The 20,753-nt window shown below is 43.1% G+C and overlaps 1 protein-coding gene across 1 annotated transcript in view; it reads right to left on the reverse strand.

Moving 5' to 3' along the window:
- Window positions 1-20,753, reverse strand: part of AGBL2 (AGBL carboxypeptidase 2) — a 36,142-nt gene that overhangs the window by 11,001 nt on the left and 4,388 nt on the right. The window contains exons 5-13 of the mRNA XM_053673167.1: window positions 17,731-17,787; window positions 16,780-16,971; window positions 15,247-15,354; window positions 9,699-9,852; window positions 7,439-8,221; window positions 5,667-5,823; window positions 3,083-3,209; window positions 2,394-2,494; window positions 1,114-1,244 (exon numbers count right to left, since the gene is read on the reverse strand). Coding sequence (XP_053529142.1) covers window positions 1,114-1,244; window positions 2,394-2,494; window positions 3,083-3,209; window positions 5,667-5,823; window positions 7,439-8,221; window positions 9,699-9,852; window positions 15,247-15,354; window positions 16,780-16,971; window positions 17,731-17,787 — 1,810 coding nt within the window. The remainder of the gene's footprint in view (window positions 1-1,113; window positions 1,245-2,393; window positions 2,495-3,082; window positions 3,210-5,666; window positions 5,824-7,438; window positions 8,222-9,698; window positions 9,853-15,246; window positions 15,355-16,779; window positions 16,972-17,730; window positions 17,788-20,753) is intronic.

Genomic DNA, 20,753 nt, shown 5'->3' on the forward strand with positions numbered 1-20,753 from the left:
CCTTTGCCCTTTTAAAGCTGTGGTATCAGCCCTGGCCTGCATGGCTCAGTCGGTTGGGCACGAGGCACAAGGTCACTGGTTCGATTCCTGATTAGGGCATGTGCCTGGGTTGCAGGCCGGGCCCCCAGTTGGGGCGTGTGAGGTGTTTCTCACATTGATGTTTCTCTCCCTTTCTTTCTCTCTCCTTTCCCCTCTCTCTAAAAAAATAAATAAATAAAATCTTTAAAAACAAAAGCTGTGGAACCAGCTCAGACTCGGACCGCTTCACTCACTCTGCACTTGGCTACCCCGGGATCTCACCCCGTCTTAAAGTTGAAATGTCTATCCGGTGATGAGGCCGTTAGACCTGTCCACTGAACTCCAGGCTCGTCAGCCAACTGCCTACTCGCCATCATTTGCTTCTACACAATGCTTGCTTGCTCGCGTCTATAAAAAGACTTAGCTGTAAGTGCTTAGGGCGGCTCTCGTTTGCAGCTCTTATGAGCACCGAGTCTCCGGACACTCTGAGGGTCTGCCACTGCGCAGGTTAAAACTTTGGCCAATAAAATAACATTTCTGAATCCTGAAAGTTTCTGACAATTTGTCTCTCGTGTTGGTGGATGCAACATTTGAAACTTCAAAATATACCTCAAATCCCACCAACCCACACACCACCAACCACTCCTCTGGTCTAAGCCACCTTCACCTTGCACTTGTATCACTGAAAGAGCCCCCTAGAGAGCATCCCTGCTTAGACAGGCCCTCTTCACACCCCGTGTCCACACAGCAGCCAGAGTATCACTGCTGGAGCTAAACCCTGGGCAGATCAGGGCACTTCTCTACTTAAAATCTTCCAAAGGCTTTCCATCCCCCGTGGGATAAAACACAAAAGCTCTTACAACTGCCTCCAAGGCTCCGTACCAACCGCCTCCCACCTCCCCAACCCCTTCTAGTGCCTGTAACAGGATCAAAGAACAAGCAACCAACAGAGTTGTCAAAAGAGCAAAGTGTATTCATATGTGCCATGATTTACTCAGTATTTTGCATCTGAGGTTCTAAACCCATAAAACAACAAACAAACAAATTTTAAAAAATAGAACTTCTCTGGTTTTTCTTTGAAGTGAAGTTTGTTACCTGGATTCAATGTCAGACAAAGAGATGTCATTCCAACTTTCTCCTAAATCCACATCTTGTCCAAGTTCATTGAATTTCTTATGGATTTCCTGTTGTAAGAGCTCCTTTAGCTCTGCTAGACACTGCATGAACTGTGGAAAGAAAACAAGAACCACTCTGATTATTTGTTTACTTATTCATCAAAGACTAAGTATATGCTAAAAGGTGCTTTACTGCCGAGGACACGGGGAGAGGAAGCTGTAATGTCCGCCACTAAGGACATGTTACCAGATAAACTACGTGACCTGTGGGAACACACAGACGTGTTTTTAGGACAGAATGCCCATAAGCACTGCTTTAGCTACATTTCCTTGGCTGTAGCCAGTAATATACTTCTTGGCTATAAATGCAAAGGTCTGTTCTGCTTGTTTGTTTGTTTATTTTGGAATAATAAGGAAGGAAAAGTTAGAACAGCATTGGCCTATTGCAAATATGATTTAACGGGCCATGCTGTGGCCAAATTCTCCCTCAAATATTTTTTGTTACATGGCTGCATCCAGAGGGCGTGCCCATCACGTGTTCCTAGGGCTGACATTTCAGAGGGGGTCTGAGAGATGAGCAAGAGACCCCAAGTACAGACTCCTTTTTTAAGAAGCTGAGTGATGCAGGAAGACAAATAAACTGCAGAGGAAACGAGACTGTGACTTGGGATTGAAGCAACTTGAGAACGTTTGCAGTCGAAGAGGAAGAAACCGAGGACGCAGAAAAAACCGGGGAGGTTATTAATGAGGCAAGATCCCAGGGGGCCTTAGTGGAGGCTAGCAAATGCACCAAACTCAGAGTTCGTTTTGGAGAAGAAAAGCAACAGCTGGTTTTCCAAAAGAGGAGAAAGGGAGGTAAGAACGGGAGCTGCTGGGGGTGGGGTGGCGGGGGGCGTTGCGGGGGTGGTACGCCCGGAAGTGAGAAAGAGGCGCGCCGAAGGGACTGGCAGGATGGCTTCCCTCCGCCTGGTGAATTGACGTCTTACCATTTGCTGAGAGAGGACAGGTGGGGTCTTTCTTTTTTCCTTTCATTATAAAAATTTCAGAAAGATGTTAGGAAGAAATAAAGAGCACCTGAAATCCCACCGAGCGGAACTTGGACCCATGTGAAACTGGTCACAGTAGCTGCATCAGCACAATTTCTTGCTTTCTTTTCTTTTCTTTTCTTTTTTTAAACTGACCAGAAATCAAACCCCTTGGGGTCCAACCAGCTGGGCCACACCGGCCAAGGCACTGCATTGGTGGAAATTCCACTTTTACCTTGGCTCGGTCAGGATCACAGAAATCCAGAAGGGTGTCACAGACATGATAGCCCAGGGACTTCAGATCCTCAGTGGTAAAATGAGTGTCTCTTTTATTGCCTGGAAAAAAAAAATCCACAAACATTTCTTATTAAATTTTAATGAGCAATTGCAAATCTAATTTACGAGGATCTCCTTAAAAACATCACCTCTGATTCTAGTTTTAGTTTGATTCCAAAGAATCTTTGACAATGAAAAAGCTTACAATCATGAAGGCTATAATTTCTGAAGTTATAATGATAATTACCATGATGATAAAGCTTTACCCTGTGGCAGGCACTATGCCAAGTGCTTTGCACACACTATCTCATTAAGTAGCACCTATAATGCAGGTGCTCTGCTGACAGTTCAAGAAAAATGAGGTTCAAAGAGTTAAGTCACTCACCCGGGTCACGCAGCTTGGGAACCAAGCTCAAATTCAAACTCAGATTTGCCTGACTCTACATCCTTAGCAACTACTACGCTACATGCTCCATCAAATATTCTATTTCACGCTCATATTTTGGATACTGGAATTTGGCATGAGGCACAGACAAGAAAATTCTTTAGACCAATTCTCCCCCCGACATTTAAAGGGAACGACTCTCCCCAACGCTCTGCATCGCTCCCCTGGCCACACTGGCCCAGGGTGCACGGAAGGGAGCTCACCCAGGGTGGACCCGCCAAAGGTAGACTCCACGGTGTAGCTGTTCAGGATTCCCATCCGCCACATCACAACGCGTCCCGTTCCTTCTTTGCACTTTTGGACCTTAAAATTACAACTATGAAAAGAGAACTAAACAGAAATCCAAGTCCTCTGTTAATCATAAGCTGGCAAATGATTAAGCTGATTCATTAATGTGACACAAGAATGGTCCCCTTGGGATCTATGTATTATTTCCTAATGTATGTTCCGTAAAATACTCATTCTAAGGGATGTAAATAGTTATTACAGAGGAAAGCATGAGTTCTCTGGTCATGTGTATCAGGGAGATAAAGGGTTAACGAACTGAACAGGCTTCCTCTGCAGCACCTCTCAGAATAGCTAACTTACTGAGGACTGTGATCCTCCAAAGCGGAGAGAGTATATTGTTTCTCATTGGCCATGAACCCTTCCTTCCCGTCCCGACCTTCCTCAGGGACATTTTGCAGGACTAGGGTTCCTTGAATACTTGTTTGGGAACACTGGCCAAATTTGGCACTCAAGGCAGTGGGCAGCCTTTGTAAGACTTTTCTTTTTAAAAAAGTGTTTTATTTAAAAATCCACTGAGCCACACCTGGTTGGTGTGGCTCAGTGGATTGAGCGCCAGCCTGTGAACCGAAAGGTTGCTGATTTGATTCCCAGTCAGGGCACATGCCTGGGTTGCGGGCCAGGTCCCCAGTTGGGGCCTGCAAGAGGGAATGGGTATCACTCGCATATCAATGTATCTCTCTCTGTCTTTCTCCCTCCCTTCTGAAAGAGAGGGAGAGAAACATCAACGTGTGAGAAAAACATCGGTGGCTGCCTCTCACACGCACCCCAACCAGGGACCACCTCCCACAGCCGCACAACCGAAGGACATGCCCTCACCAGGGACCAGTGACCTTTCTCTTCGTGGGGTGAAGTCCAACCAACTAAGCCACACCAGTCAGACTGTCAGAGTTACTTTCTAGCACTCCCCAGTTTGAGCCCTCGGATCTAGCTGGGTTATCCTCTATACATGATTTGTGTATGCCTCAGACTGACAGTCTCTGCCTTCAACTCTCTTGCTCCCTTTTGCCAGTGTTCTCCGCTTGGAGTTCAACGTTCTCCAATGCCTTTCACGACCACCACAACGTTCTCTCCTCTCTTGGAAGCTGCAACGTACCCTTGGCACCTACCTCAACCTACCCTAGCCATCCTGCTGAAGATGCTTTACATCTGGGAGACCCCTCACTAGCTGGTGGTCTCTAGCTTGTGCTCTCCCTGAGGCCAGGGGCTCTGCTGAGGAGCCTGGGGGCCCTGCTGCCCAAGGGCTGGTGGAGGAGGCAGAAGGGCGCAGCCTCAAGCCTTCTGCCCCTCTTCACCCATGCAGCTCTGCTTTTCACTGTTTTAGATATTGGGTTCTGGGAGTGATTTCTTTTTTAAAACATTATTATTATTATTATTTTATTTTTTAAAGCATTTTTAAATTATTGTTCAAGTACGGTTTTCTGTCTTTTACTCCCATCCCAGCCTATCCCCAGCCCCCAGCCCCCAGTGCTGGGAATGATTTCATTGGAAGAAAGACATCCCTGGCAAAAATGGGCAAGAATATTAAAAAAAGAAAAAAGAAAGGAATGAGGAAGGGAGGAAGGGAAGAAGAAAGGAGGAAAACGTCTTTTTCTTTTTTACAATAAGAGCAGCAGATACAAAATATTTGTCTTAAATATCTTACATGAGAAAATTTGTACTATCATTCAAATACTTTCCTAAATCCATCCTAATTTCTTCCAATGCCATTTACACTGTGTGGGTGTCTTTACGGTGCTGGACCAATGCAGGCACTTGGCGTACGCCCGGCTGCCCCAGAGCTGGCCCTGCAGTGTCTTCATTATTTGTGATCTTGTGTTACATAAACTTTTTTGTGGACACTCATGTGACATTCACATTTTGTTTGTCCTTCAGTCCCTGCTTGCACTGCAAATCACAGGATTCAAGATGACAGATAACTCCATTCATGAGTTTGAACTGTGCCCAGGCAAAGCAGCCAGAGCAATTTTTTAAAATCACCTTTATTGAGATATAATCCACATACCATAAAATCCACACATTTCAAGTACACAGTTCCATGGTTTAAGTGTATTGACAGGGACGTAATGTAAGTCTGGAACATTTTCAAAACCCCCAAAGAAACCAGGGCCCGTGAGCAGGCACTGCCCAGGCCGCCCTGCCCGCAGCCCTGGGCCACCGCTGAGCTGCTTTCTGACTCTGCAGCATAGAATGGAATCGTGCAACGTGGCCTTTCTGTCTTGTTTTTCACTTAGCATCATGCTCTCACGTTCCTTCCATGTCCCAGCACGTCAGTAGTTAAGTCTTTTTATTGCCAAACAACAGTCCATCGTGTGGATGTGCTGCATTTTACTTAGCTGTTCACCCACTGATGGACAGAGAATAAATTCTTGAAGTCAGGCTTCTGGGATTAACCCAAGATGATAAAAAGAGATACAAAGTGCCGACTCAAACACTACATATAAGAAGGAAGTGCTCCCTTCTCCCTTAGTCAGTGGACAGAAAACGACCTCACATGCTTACCTTTTCTGGTGCGTTTTTGCTTAACATTAAAGGGAAGACTCGCTCATGAAGCCAGTGCTTGCGGTCGCTGTTGTTACAGCCATACAGGAAGATATTATTCTTACGGCTGTGGCCGTGGAAATCGCAGTACAAGAGAACCTCCCTTTCTTCAAGAAGTCTATTGAGGGGGGCAAACGAAGGAGTCAGTGGACATCCGAATGCATGCAGATAATCAAGGATTATTTGGAGTCTCTTCTTTGTGTCTGTTGATACCTCCTTTCTAAGAAAATTTCAGCTCCTGACGGCCTTCAAAGGACCCTACCTCCATCCTCAGCCACTCCTGATGTGGAAAGGGGTAGGGGGCAGGTCTTGGGTAAGTTGACAAGGAAGTGGAGAAAATCTGATGAAAGTAACCCCACCCTGGTGTAGGCCAGTGGAACGTGGGGAGAGGTAGAGAGGCTGTGACTGCAGTGGTAAAAAGAACCGAAGAAAGCCCTGGTTCCTCACTTTCTGGGGCTGGTTCTGATAAGGCTCAGATCTTCTTGGTTTCCTATGTGATCTTCCAAACGAGGTCACCTTCCCCATAATGAGAGGATGAAGAGTCTGATAATATGCCACCCACTAATGATGTGCTGGGTACCATGCTAAACAGATTACATGGATTACCTCATTTAATCCTCACAGGAACCGTCCAAGGCAGGCGTTATTATCCCCACTTTACAGATGAGAAAGCTGAAGCGGAGAGGTTAAGTGACTTTCAAGGTCACAGGACCAGCCGATAATTTAACCAGGTCTCAAAACCCGGCTTGTCTGACTTCCTAACAATGCTGCCTTGACCATTCTGCTGCCAGCCCAACACTACTCCACCCTTTCACACAGATGTGGCTGAAGGTCTGTGCACGGACATATTCTTGTATGTTGGAGTCTCATTTCCAATGAAATGGAAGCTCTTTTAAGCTAGGTGCTATTATATCATAGCCTTCAACAGCTTTTATACAGGCTTGAAAAACGCTGACTGATTTATTATTCCTTCTTCAATGACAGGCAATATAAGATCGTAATAAGAAACTCAGACTCCAGTCCTGGCCAGGTAGCTCAGTTGGTTAGAGCATCATCCCAATACAGCAAGGTTGTGGGTTTGATCCCCAGTCAGGGCACGTACGAGGATCAACCAATGAATGCATAAATAAGTGGAACAGAAATTGATGTCTCTCTCCCTCTCCTTCTCAAAGCAATCCAAAGGGGGAAAAAAAAAGGCACAGACTCTGGAATCAGAGAGCTTGTGTTTAAATATCTACTCAGTCACTGACTATGCTAGGCCTTGGGCAAGTTACTTAGCCTTTTGGGGCCTTAATTTGTTCATCATATAAAAAAAATGGGGATATTGACCGTGCTTACCCCAGGGGGTTAGTGTGAAGATTAAATGGGTCGTAAGTATAAAGCACTGTTAATACTGCCTGTCACCTCATACGAAAGTACTAATTGTTATATACTATTATTACACAACTCTCATCATGAAGACCTACAAATTCCTCTGACATTTGACCTTTTCCAATCATTTCACTTCTACGTGAAATATCTCTGGCTAAAACGCTGCACATTCAGTTTCCACTCAAAGATAAGACCTGATTTAAAAGTTGGAAAATGAACAAACCCACGTGACTACAAAGAGAATGGTAAAGACTGTCTACAAAGCCATTTCCGCTTCTGACAACATTAGCAGAGGCCTCACCCCTCCCGGCCCCCACCATTAGGCAGTAATCAGAGGAGGTTCAACAGATAGGGGCTCTCACCTCTTGATCATGTTCCTGGTGTACCAGACACAAGGGAAAGACTCCTTCAGAATGGTTTTATAATGCCTGTTCAGGTCCCTTCCAGCCAACGAACACCGGTAATTCCCCACAATCACCCCATCTGGGTTCAACATGGGGACCACTTTGAAGACAAAGATATCTCTGAGGAGCTCAGCATCTGGGGAGTTGCCAAGAATGAAGTCCAAAAACCCTTTCATGACCCAGGAGCCATTGCTCTCCCCAGGGTGGGCCCTGGCGCTCAAGACCACACCTTTCTTTGCAGCAGCCTCTTGAGGGGTCCGGGATGGGTTGGTGATGGTGAGCAGGTAGACGGTATTTCCTGCTAGACTCCTGCATAAAGTCCGAAGTTTGCAGAACCGAGACTGGAGGGGGTTGTTTACCACCGACAGGAGGTAGTACTGCAAATCAGTGTACGTATATGGGTAGAAGTGTGCAAAGAAGCAAGTGTCCTGGTCGTGCGGAAACTGAATGGTCCACGTCAGACAGTAGAAGGGCTGCTGCCCGTCATCCGTGTTGTTCTTGTAGTACCTGATTTCACTTCCTTCTCTTCTCCAGCCAATGTTGTGGGTGCTGGCATCCAACTGGGAGTACATGAGCGGCTTCATCCCTACTGCGTAAAGGCTCTTGGGTTTCAGCAAGTTGACAATGGTGAAGCGATAGGTGGCATCTTTCCTGGTGTTCTGAACTCGAAAATAAAACCACTGAGTGTGTTTGTTTGTGTAGAGGTCAGTTCGCAAGGTCAGCTCATACTCGTAGGTGTCTCTGTAATGAAGAATACAGAATATCTCTGTAACACCTCCCTCAAAACACTGGTATTCCTTGGTAAAAATAGATCTTATTCCAACAGAAAGCCTGCTACATCAAACATTCATTTTCTCATTTACCCAGTTCTCCAACTCATGTATTAGGCTGACAGAAACTTGGGGAAAGAAAGTGGATTTGGGGTGGGACAGAAGAGTCTCAAAATTCACACTGTTGTACAGGATTCTGGGGAGCTCTGGGCTTCTTGGTGTCTGTCTAGAACACCCAGTAGCAGTTTCTAACCACTGCAATCCATTGCTCTGAAACACACTGAAAAGCAGTGAAGCTGGAGCCCTTAGTGGTGGCTGCTAGCTGCGTCCTGGACATCACCAGCACGGACCAGACCCTTCAGCTTTCTGTGCTGTTTTTATCTCTGATCATCAACTGTTTGAAGATAAAGGGGCTTTGCTGGAATGCATGTGACTTGTTTAAAAGAAACAGGACTAGCTTGCAGAAGAGGAAATACAAATGGCAAAAACATGTGAAGATACTCATCCACATGCATCATTAAAGAAATACAGACTAAACGGGATGTTTTCTCCGCCCTCTCGTCAACGTTTCAACACTGGGAAGCAGGTACTCTCACACACTGCTGACGGCAACTGAAATCACACCGGAGGGTGATGGGGCCAAAACTAGCAATACCGAGGTGCTCACACTCTCTGACCCACCAATTTTATGTCAGAATTTACTCCATAAAAATATACATGCACAAGGGTGTTAATTATGTTCATTTGTTTAACAAAAAGTTGTAAATATCTTAATTTCTGATCAGTTAGGGACAGGGTAAATAATATATGGAATATCCATACAATAGAATAATAAAAACCACTAAAAGTGAGGAGATATAACTGTAGTATTGCCATAGAAAAACATCTATAATGTATCGAGTGGAAAAAACAATTCGCAAAACTGTATGCACACCATTATCCTATTTTTTAAAATACATAAAATATATGTGTATTACACATACATAGACAGAAAAAATTTATATGAGTATACTTCAAACTGTTATCAACTGTTGTGCCTGGAAGGCATGATTATAGGACTCAGAAACAGTGATCCGTTGCCTCTCTCACGCTCCCTCCTGGGGACCTGGCCCCCAACCCAGGGAATTGAACTGACAACCACTAGGTCCACAAGCCAGCACTCAATCCACTGAGCCACACCAGCCAGGGCAAAACTTTATGTCATGTATTTTTTAATACAAACTTCAAATGAGCATTAATTTCTTTTATAAGCAGAAAAAGCAATTTAGATAAATGTTTATTCTGGGGGAAAATACGAGGCACAATCTTTCCACTTTTTATCCTCCTCATAACCATTTCCCATCACCTCTGCTTTTCAGCAACAGTCCTGACTCCCACGGCGGTTCTTTAGGACTCCTCTCAGTCACTTCCGGCACCCTCCCTTCGGGCAGACCCTCTTTGTTACTCACACTCTGACAGCTTTTTGCAGATTCCCACTCTCGAACCTGGATTCAAACAGGAGCGTGTTATCTTCTGGTCCCTGCAGCGTGACAGCGGGTTCCCTGATAGTTCCTCGCTTGCCTCCCACCCTGGAACTGGTGAAATAGGAGCCTTTGGTGGGCACTGCAGATAGGACAGACACATTCCTCTCAGAATCCATTCATCCAGCAACATTCATTGTGCCCTTGTATGTGTTCAGCAGCGCTGTTCTAGGTTAACAACAACGAATATTCAAATTTTCAACTGTCCTTGTGGAGACTTTAATTTGAAAGTGTACTTCTTTGAAGGCCTGTTTAGAGCTACAGGCCATCCCTGCCATCAGAGATACTGCTTGTATGCATTTAAGCCCTAATTTAAAAGGATGTTGGCAAAAGATAATACTCTAAATGGGGCATCTGAAAACACTTGCAATCTTATTTAAGAACACACAACAAATAGCACCTATTTATTCATTTTAAAAATATGAAGGGAAAAACAAAAAAAAGAGAACGTAGCACACTCTGTAAAATTTTTTGCTATATCCTTCCAGATTTAAATATAACAAAAATAGAAATTTGAGAATTGGCATGGGTGAATTTCCCTAAGTAAGGAACCAAAATATCATAGTTAATAGTAAAAAGTTTACATTAAGATTTTAACTTTGTTTGTAATTTTATTTTTTTATTATTGTTCAGTTAGGGTTGTCCCAATTTTCCTCCCATTGCTCTCTCCTGCCCTGCCCATCTAAAATTTTAACTTTAAAATGAAGTTAAAACAAAAAAGTGATGAATCTTATCTCATTTAACAAAATTAGAATATAATAATAATCTTTAATACTTGGAATAATAAAGAATCGATTGTTAATTTTTATTTTAAAGTGGGGCTGCAACTTTTCAGACAAATTCAATAAGAATGCCATAATCATCTTTGGTTTTTGCAAAACTTTTTTTCAGGCTTCACAGTTTTCCCAAGGACTTCTGTTTGTACCACAATATTCTCATCATTGTGTCTGGAAGAACCTATTTTAGTCATCTCTTGTTGATCTTCTGTTTAACTGTTAACTGATAAAAAATTTCTAGGTTTTTATTTGTCATTTGTCTCATTTTGCAAGTGAGTCAAGCAATTCTGTAACATTCATCAACTTCATAAAACCCTGCATCTCTTGTTACGAACCATAATTTCATTTTGCACTTATTTATGTGTATTATATTATCAGATGTTAACAACACCCACCAATCAGCAAGTGACTGACACCAACAAAGATGCTGACTGGACAGACAGTGATGTGGGAGGGGCCTGAGCATACGAGTAGCCAGTTCACTAGGAAATACAGTCATACTATGACTTTGGCTTCTATGCAACTCTACGTGTCGGTATGGAGACCTTATAATAAACACTTGGGTAATAAATGAGGGCAAAGGACAAACTGATCATGTAAAGAAGTGAGTGAAAGAAGAAATTGAGCACAGAGGAAGGAGCCGAAGCAGCAGCTGAACTACATGTAATCCCAGTACAAACTGGGGACCCACGTGGTTCAGTCTCTCCATGAAACTAGTCCCAGTACAACCAGCAACCAGACGCCACTAATAATTTCAGTATTTTGTTGAGTCTCTGAGGTAACATTAAAGATCCAATTCATAGCCCAGAGTAATATTTCTCAAAGAAATATCAAACCAATTTTCTGCCCTCCCCCCCCACTTCCAATATTCTCATCACGTGTAGTTGCTGTGGGGCCCCTAAACTGATGAACTGCCAGGTTCCCTCTGGAGCCCCATCTTCTCAGTTTTCTGTTTCTTTATTCCTCGTTAGGTGGGCTCAACTCTCCTTGATGGATCTAAAAGACGAGGTCAAGGCAGCCGCCACAACTGTGTGTTCACGGACAGCAAGGATGATGTGGCACAGAGGCTGCCGGGTCAGGAGAAAGCGCTCCTGCCGCAGGGTTCCCCCCTGGGTAGGACGCGCGGAAGTATCTGACTAAAACAGAGGACGCAGTGAGGATTCGTGGGCATCTGCTTTACTGAAAGTGACTCCAACCCTGTAAAATAGGCTTATAAACCTAAGAGTTGCTTAAGGTTGTAGAAATACTACACCCCCTATTATTTGTAACCCAAGTCTACCCCTTACAATCTACGTTTTCAGCACCTCCCACACCCCTCCTCAGACACTCCACAGGGTGGAGCTAGGCAGCCGGTGAGCGTCCCCACCTTGGTGACTTCATTGCACGGAACGTACTTCTGCCGTGTAAAATGTGCACCTATGTTTTCCCTCCAAACTTTCAGGAAAAAAATCTTTCATTTTAATTCAATTTTAATTTATTTAGATACTTGTTTTTTGCATTAAAAGGAATTTTAGCATTTATTTTTGAACATATTATGGTACAGGAAATTTTATGAAACAAATAATTACAAAACACAAGAACACATCCAGGCATTTCCAGTACTACCCATGTATAATGTGCCTCCTTATTCTTCCCTCAAAAATCTGAGCAAAAAAGTATGCATTACACATGGCAAAGTACGGTGGCTTTTCTCATCGAATTACTATTACCATGAGGAGAGCTCATAATTGAGGCACCAGAGGGCAGAGCAATGACATCAGAGCGGAGCCCTCTAGAGCAACTGCAACTCTTCCGGCTGCAGGAATGGAAACCCTTTCTCCCTATTCTGGTTGTTTCTCCAAAAGCCTCCCCTCATGTCATGTCTTTAACACATTCTATTTCTCCTAACTACACTTAGTACATATTCCTCTTCCAACAAAACAGATTTCCTTTCCGATAATTAGGGATGATTTTCAAGTTATGAGAGTATTTTCTTACTTTCTATTTCTTGAATACAGCATCTCCCCCACTGCAGAGAATTCTTTTTAAGAAGTTCTAACGGGCTCTGGTACCTGTGTGTGCAGTGAGCTTCAGATGGGTTTTTGGCGATGACAGAGGATTCCTTACTTCCTCATGTCCCTCCCTGTTACTGAGTTGGCATCCTGACATTATTGATTCAACACTTAATTCCCTTTCTCTTCGGTCGTAAATCTTAGTATTACTGCCTGCTCCACATCCTCCCCAGCACTGCCCACATTTCTATTACAGCTATTTTAGTGGGTGTGAAGTTGTTCATTTTTCCCATAAATTACCTTGAGTTGAGAGAATTCTCTTCAATTTCTAGTTTCCTGAATTTTCTTATCATGAAAGGCTGGATTTTGTCAAATGCTTTTTCTGTACATAGATGGTTGTTTTACCCGCTTTGTTCTACTAACGGGGTTCCACTGGCTTTCTTATGGTGAACCACCCTTGCGCTCCTGGGAGACACCTTGGTCATGGTGTACAATCCTTTAACATGCAGGGGTTCTGTTGAAAGTTTTTGCACTTATATTTATGAGGAATATTGATCTATAGTTTTCTGGTGGTGTCTTTGGCTTTAGTATCAGGACAATACTGGCTTCACCAAAGAGAGTGGTTAATGTTCCCTCCATTTCCTCTGTTTTCAGAGTTTATAAGGAATTAGTGCTATTTCATGGTTAAATGTTTCATACGGTTCAAACAAACCCTGTCAAGCCATCTGGGCCAGGGATTTCTTTGTAGGAAGATTTAAAATTACTAATTCAATTTCTTTGTTGTAATCTCTTCAGACTTTTAATTTCTTCCTGGGTCAGTTTTGGTCATTTGCGTGGTCCTGTTCATCCGTGTTCTCCAATCTGTTGGCATGAAGTTGTTGCTAGCAGTACCTTGTAATTCTTTTGATTTCTGAAGAGCTGTTTGTTTCCTTTCATTGCTGATTTTGATAATTTGTGTCTCTCCTTTTTTCTTGGTTTGGTTAGTCCAAGTTTGTTGATTTTGTTTATCTTCCCAAAGATCCCACTTTTGGTTTGCTTTTCCCTACTACTTTTCTGATTTCTGTTTCACCGATTTCATTATTACCTCTGATTTCCTTCCTTCTGCTTGCTTTGGATTTATTTTGCCCTGATTTTTCAAACTTATTAAGGTGGAAGCTTAGGTAATTGATTTGAGATCTTTCTCATGCTCGCCCTGCACATTTTGACTGTCCTAAATTGTTCATTAGGTAAGAATTTTACAAACATTACTTTTATTAGCGGTAGTGGTGGAGCTGGGAGTACTGTACCCTCTCCAAGCTGCAGGGTGAGAACCACCGATAGTGTGGGGGGACTGTGACTCTCCAAGACCAGGCTCTTGCTGCCGGCACGTGTCGGCCCTCACACCTCCCTGTGCTTGTGGGCTGGTGTGGTGATCCGGTCCACACTGATGGCCTTATGGAATGGATCAATGAGGTTAACCCCAAAGAATTTGTATGTGGAACTGTCACCAACCCAGTAAGAATTCAGGACTCTCAGAACCGCACAGTCACGTCCAGCTCGCCCTTTGGAAACAGACTGAAGGCTTCGAGCAAACGTTCGCTGGCTAACACCACGACGGACAGGCTTGCTGTAGGTTGCACTCTTAGAAACTGGGCCTTTGTGGCCACCATGGTGCACATGAATCTGATATACGGGTATGGTATGACCTTGCCTGACCCTGTATCACAGTCTGCTGTACTTTATTGGGCCAGGTGGGTTGGGGGACCCTGTGGAACACAGGGAGCAGGCGGTAGTGCCCACAGCACACCCTGAGAAGGAAGCACACTGCATCTGGCTGCTCTGTCTTCCACAGATCCTGGATGCACCTCTAAGCGCCCGTCTTGGCTTACCTGATGGTGTCTGCCAGATGGAAAAGAAGAGACTTTCCCCCACAATCCTTTTTGGGCTCTTCCTCTTCTTTTCAAATGCATGCATTTAAAGCCATCAATTTACCTTGGAGCGCTTTCAGCTGCATCACACAAACTCTGATGTTTTTATTTTCACTCCAAAATATTTTTTAACTTTCCTTAGGATATCTTTTGACGTATGGGTTACCTAATTAGAAATGTGTTGCTCAATTTCCAAATATTTAGATTCCCCAAATGTCCTTTGGTTGTTGATTCTAATTTAATTTTGTTGCGGTCAGAAATACCATTTCAATTCTTTCAAATAATTGGTATTAAGACTTGCCTTACAACCTAGCACATGGTGCATACTGGGGAATCTACCACGTGCCTCTGAAAAGGGTATTTTGTTGGGTGCAATGTCCTGCACACTGTAATAATAAAGACCTGGAGTCGTCCCCTACGAAGCCTGTGACTTCACACAGGAAACCACATAGCAAGTGACAGTCACATGCACATACTGTAGAAGTACTCACCAAAGTATAGATAGGAGGTGCAGAAAAGAAGAGCAAGTTCCCCAAAGACCCAACATCTGAATTTCAGAAAGAGGAATATCAAGGGAGAAGCTATAAAATGAACTTGGAACTATTAAGAAAAAAGTACTGTCATTTTAAAAAAAAGATTGCAATTTTAAAGCTGACTGGCCAGGATTAGCCAGCCTCCCATTCTGGTTGGTTTGGAAAAGACAATTCATCACTGAACTATGAATTTTTAAAAATCACGATTACAGAAAATATTTATAACCCTGTCATGATTAACTACTCACTGTTTGGTGTAATGACAATACCTGAATCTAATTGGTAGACAACTGTGCCTTTTTCCTCTCCTACAATTTCTGGCACCTTTTCGTTTCCTGTAGGTTGATAAAAATATTCTGGTTGAGGTGGAACTCTCTCTGAAAGAAGACATTTAAAAAATGCAAAATAAGAAAAGATATAAAAATTTAGCAGAACCTAAATCTCTAGGGTGTTTATAAGTTGTCTTGCTTCTTTCCACAAGACTATGAGAAGACTTTCACTAAAAAACATATGCTATAAACAGAAGATTTAAAAGTAAGCCGGAAAGGTCAACATAGTTGCCGTAATAACTCTTCAAAATTTGGTCCCAAGCTTCCTTTTACAATCAGGAAAATATGATCAACTACATACATTTTATTACCATATAGGAACAAGTGTATCAGTTGTTTCAGAGAAAACAAGGCTTTTTCATTGACGCTCAATTCTAAGAGATTTCTTGCATGCAACTTGGGCAAATTTTCAATATCATTTTAAGTATAGAAGCCATTGATGAAAGCCTGTATTTCACTTCATCTCTCATCTTTCCTGCTTGATGCTCCACGGCTGCCCAAACTTGACACACTCTTTCCCCATTTCCTCTAACTGCAGTATTTTTCCTTGACTCAATTGGATCAGGTCTAGCTGTTCCTTCGGACCTCCCTGGAAGATCGGAAACCCGCACCGATCTTCCAGGCTGGGGTTAAGCGTTCGCAAAGGCACCAAGCTCTATGCAATTGCCTGGCTGAATCTTTTAACCGCCCCCACCAGTGTGAGAGCTCCGGGTGTCTCCGCCTTGTTCATGAGTGTGTCTCTAACACTAAGCACTGTACTTAGCATATGGTAGATGCTTGATTAATATTTACTGAATGCATATTATATGACGGAAGTGAGAAAATAAGAAACATCCAGCTGTTTACTCAGCAGTCTAAAGCAGAGACATGATGTTTGCTAGACAGAAGTGTCCTGGCAATCAGAAAGTCCCCACTTTTCAATGTAATGCACTTCTGAAAATGCTTCATCAATGGAGTGCTGAAGCGTTCAGCATGGATTATATTTGTACCAATAGCTCAAAGATATGACCAGTAATGTCATAAAAACATGCCTCCACCACTCCCATTAAAAATTCCAATGAAACAAAAATATAATGAAAAAACAAAACAAAACAGTAAACGATGCTCTGGCATGTAGGGTGTGCATCAACTATACCGAAGCTGGTAAAGAATGCAACTTTCATGAAACTCAGCCACGCATGTTAATCCTGAGATGGGAACAATCCAGAAAACGGATTTAAGTATGAATATATTTTGGTCTCTCGCAAGGTATCCTCCCATTCCAGTAAACTCAGAAACATTCCGGTTTACAGACTGGTGTAAGTTTTCGCTTTGGCGAGTGTGTACCAGGTGCCCAGAGTGTAATCATTTCAGGGTGAGAGGACAGATGTTGAACCGGTCCTGCCCGCACTTCAGGACCCAGGACTTAAAACGGTGAGGTCTCTGAATCAAGTCTGTCGGCACGGCCAGACCATGACATGGAAGCCACATTACCAATGTGATGGATGTTCTCCTTGATGACCTCACACTCTACGGGCCATCTGGGGGCCTGCATTGGCTCGCTGCCGGAGAAAAAGGCAAAGAGATCTCGGGGCTCTCGAAGACGAAGACGCGGGTTTGCTTCACCAAACTCCTCGTGAAGCAGCTGTCTCCTCTTCAAAAGCGGTGAACTCAGCACAAAAGAATCTGCCAAAGGACAAGGGGATGAGTGAGCAGGTTCCTCTTCCTCCTGGGAACTTCACTACTCAACTGTACCAACTAAACAACTGGACGCACTGTATCAAAATAGGGGCACAGATGTGCAATCTTATCACATATTTCTCCTTCAAGGAGACGTATTAGGGATGACAGCACTGAAATGATAAAAATCAAACTAAAATTCTGCACAGTCTATTAAATATTTCAGAGTAAGTTAGAAGAAACTTTTTAGTTTCTTCTAAAAAATCAGAGCTAATGAGCCTAAGACATTTTAACAGTGGGTTGCAAATGAGTAAAAAGTTACTTAAGGCGTCTTATTACTTTTGTTTAGAATGAGGCAAGAGAGAGATCTTTCATTTCACCCGTTAGCATTTTAGGATAGCATTTTAGGAAAGTGTACGTAAAACTTCATTTAAAACCACTTGCAAATTAAGTTTCTACTTCATAATGTAACTGTTCAAAGGACAGAGAGACTTCTACACAGAGAATGATAAAGGAGTGGGAAATTATTGTGCACGGTCAGGAGGGACAGGAAAAGAGCTCTTGGGAAACAGAGAATGAGGAAAAAGGGAGGAAAAGAAAGACTTTCAGGGAGAAAGAGAAAGAAAGGAAATGAGAGGAAGCAGGAACAGAAAGAAACTGGCAGGGGAAGGAAAGGCAGCTGCCAGCGCCGGTGGGGAGAGCAGCTCGGGGAGCCCTGTTCCCGCCAAGGAGTCTGAGTTGTGCGGTTGGAGGGGCATGAAGTACCTCTGCTCACAGCTTCTGTCTGTCTGTGCACAGCTGAGGAAGAGAGACGGGGAGGCCCTAGGAAGAGGAAAGAGAAGGCAGCCTTGTCTGTCTCGGAGATCTTTGTCTTCTCTCTGCCCTCTTTCCCCTGCCCCTTTCCATTCCCCACACCCACTTCGGCACCCAGTATTTCTACCTCTAAATCTTCTCCCTAGTGTTTAATTGGGGGTGGGGGGGAGGAACAATAAACATTTCAAAATATGGTAAAGCCTGGCTGGTGTGGTTCCGTGGACTGAGCGCCGGCCTATGAACCAAAGAGTCAGCAGTTTGATTCCCAGTCCCCAGGGTCCCCAGGAAGAGCACATGAGAGGCAACCACGCACTGATGATTCTCTCCCCCGCTTTCTCCCTCCCTTTCCCTCTCTCTAAAAAAATAAATAAATACAGTCTTAAAAAAAAAAGAAAGAAAAATATAGACACATGAAGATTTTTTTTTTCCAAAAAAGAATAACAGCAGTGCCTATATTGGGGGTTGCTGAGTAAGGAGGGATTTTAGTTTTCCTTTTGTGCTTATTTCTACCATTTAAATGTAAGTTTCCTTTTTACCTTTGTACTCTTTTGGTTAAAAAAAAAAGATGATAAATGCTTTGCCATAAAGAAAAGAAAGAAAAAATCTTCCTCGCTCCAACGATCAAAGCAGGGGAAAAGGGTGTCGGGCCATCCAGTCCACTCCGAACTGAAACCCACTGTCCTGTTACTTCTACCAGTTGATTTTGGCACTTTGTCTTTTTGCCCAAATCTCATATTTAAAAAATGGTACCTTGATATTTTGGTTTGTATCTTTAATTAGAAGTAAAATTGAGCATCTTTTCATAAAGCTTATGACCATCTGTGTTCGTTTTTCTAGAAACTATGTGCCCAGTTTTCTATTTGGTCATCTTTTATATATTGATTTATAATAGCTGTTTTGTTAAAAGAAAATCCAGACTTCCAGCCAAGATGGAGGTATATGTAGATACACTGTGCCTCCTCCCACAACCAAAAGAAGGACAACAAATTTAAAAACAAAAAAGCACCAGAACTGACAAAAAAATCAAACTGTATGAAAGTTCAACAACCATGGAGTTAAAGAAGACACCTTCATCCAGACCAGTAGGAGGGATGGAGTCAGGCAGCTGAGGTAGAAAAGATGTGGGCAAGGCAGTGGCTGGCGGACCCTGCGAGGTGGCGGATTGTGGAGCAGAAGGTCCCACATTCATGTGCAGATAAACCAGAAGGAATAACTGGGGTGCAAGACAGACCACACAACCCAGAGTTCCAGTGCAGGGACATAAAGTCTCAAACCCCTGTTCGAAAACACCTGTGGGGGTTGAGGTGGCAGCGGGAGAAACCCCCAGCCTCACAGGAGAGTTCTTGGAGGGACCACGGGGTCCTAGAATGTACACAAACCCACCCACCTGGGGAATCAGCACCACAAGAGCCCAATTTGCTTGTGGGAAGCAGGGGAAGTAACTGAAAGCCGGCAGAGAGCAGAGCAAGAGACATTGTTTCCTCTTGGACTCCTCCCCACATGTAGCATCACTACCCAGCGACCTGAGTTGCCCTGCCCTAGTGAACACCTAAGGCTCTGCCTCTTACTAAATAACAGGTATGCCGAGACAAGAAAAAAATGGTCCAAATGAAAGAACAGATCAAAGCTCCAGAAAAAATACAACTAAGTAATAAAGAGATAGCCAACTTATCAGATGCACAGTTCAAAACACTAGTAATCAGGATCCTCACAGAATTGGTTGAATTTGGTTGCAAATTAAAGGAAAAAAATGAAGGCTAGGCTAAGTGAAATAAAGGAAAACTTACAGGGAACCAACAGTGATGGGAAGAAAACCAGGTCTCAAATCAATGGAGTGGGCCAGAAGAAAGAAAGAAACATTCAACCAGAACAGAATGAAGAAATAAGAATTCAAAAAAATGAAGAGTCTTAGGAACTTCCAGGACACCTTTAAACATTCCAACATCCGAATTATAGGGGTGGCAGAAGGAAAAGAGGAAGAGCAACAAATTGGAAACTTATCTGAACAAACAATGAAGAAGAACTCCCTCAAGTTCTGGCAAAGGAAATAGACTTCTGGGAAGTCCAGGAAGCTCAGAAAGTCCCAAAGAAGTTGGACCCAAGAAGGAACACACCAAGGCACATCATAATTACATTAGCCAAGAGTAAAGATAAGAAGAGAATCTTAAAAGCAGCAAGAGAAAAGGAGACCATTACCTACAAAGGAGTTCCCATCAGACTGTCAGCTGATTTCTCAAAAGAGACCTTACAGACAAGAAGGGGCTGGAAAGAAGTATTCCAGGTCATGAAATCCAAAGACCTACATCCAAGATTGCTCTATCCAGCGAAGCTTTCATTTAGAATGGAAGTGCAGATAAAGTGTTTCCCAGATAAGGTCAAGTTAAAGGAGTTCATCATCACCAAGCCCTTATTATATGAAATGTTAAAGGGATTTATCTAGGAAAAAGAAGATCCAAAATATGAACAGTAAAATGACAACAAACTCACAGTTATTAAAAACCAAACCTAAAACAAAAACCAAAACAAACTAAGCAAATGACTAACACAGGAACAGAATCACGGACATGGAGATCACATGGAGGGTTATCAGTGGGGCAGAGTGGGAAAAGGTACAGAGGATTAGTAGGATAAATAGGTAGAAAGAATAGACAGGGGGATGTTAAGAATAGTATAAGAAATGTAGAATCCAAAGAACTTATATGTATGACCCATGGACACAAACCAAAGGGGGGGAATGCAGGTGGGAGGTGGTGTGGAGGGGAATAAAGGGGGGGAAATGGGGCAACTGTTGTATCATAACCAATAACATATATTAAGAAAAATTAACCCTTTGATGTGTTTGTCACAAATATATATTTTTTCATTTTCTGATTTTCCTTTATGGATGGTACTTCTTTCAATACGGAAGTCTAACTTTTTGTAAAAATTATCGATGTTTTAGTTTATGGCTTTGGGTCTCGTGTCATTCAAAAGTT

Source organism: Artibeus jamaicensis, unplaced genomic scaffold, assembly GCF_021234435.1.
Source record: "Artibeus jamaicensis isolate MK-2021 breed Jamaican fruit bat unplaced genomic scaffold, CSHL_Jam_final contig_797, whole genome shotgun sequence".
NCBI classification, from domain to species: Eukaryota; Metazoa; Chordata; class Mammalia; order Chiroptera; family Phyllostomidae; genus Artibeus; species Artibeus jamaicensis.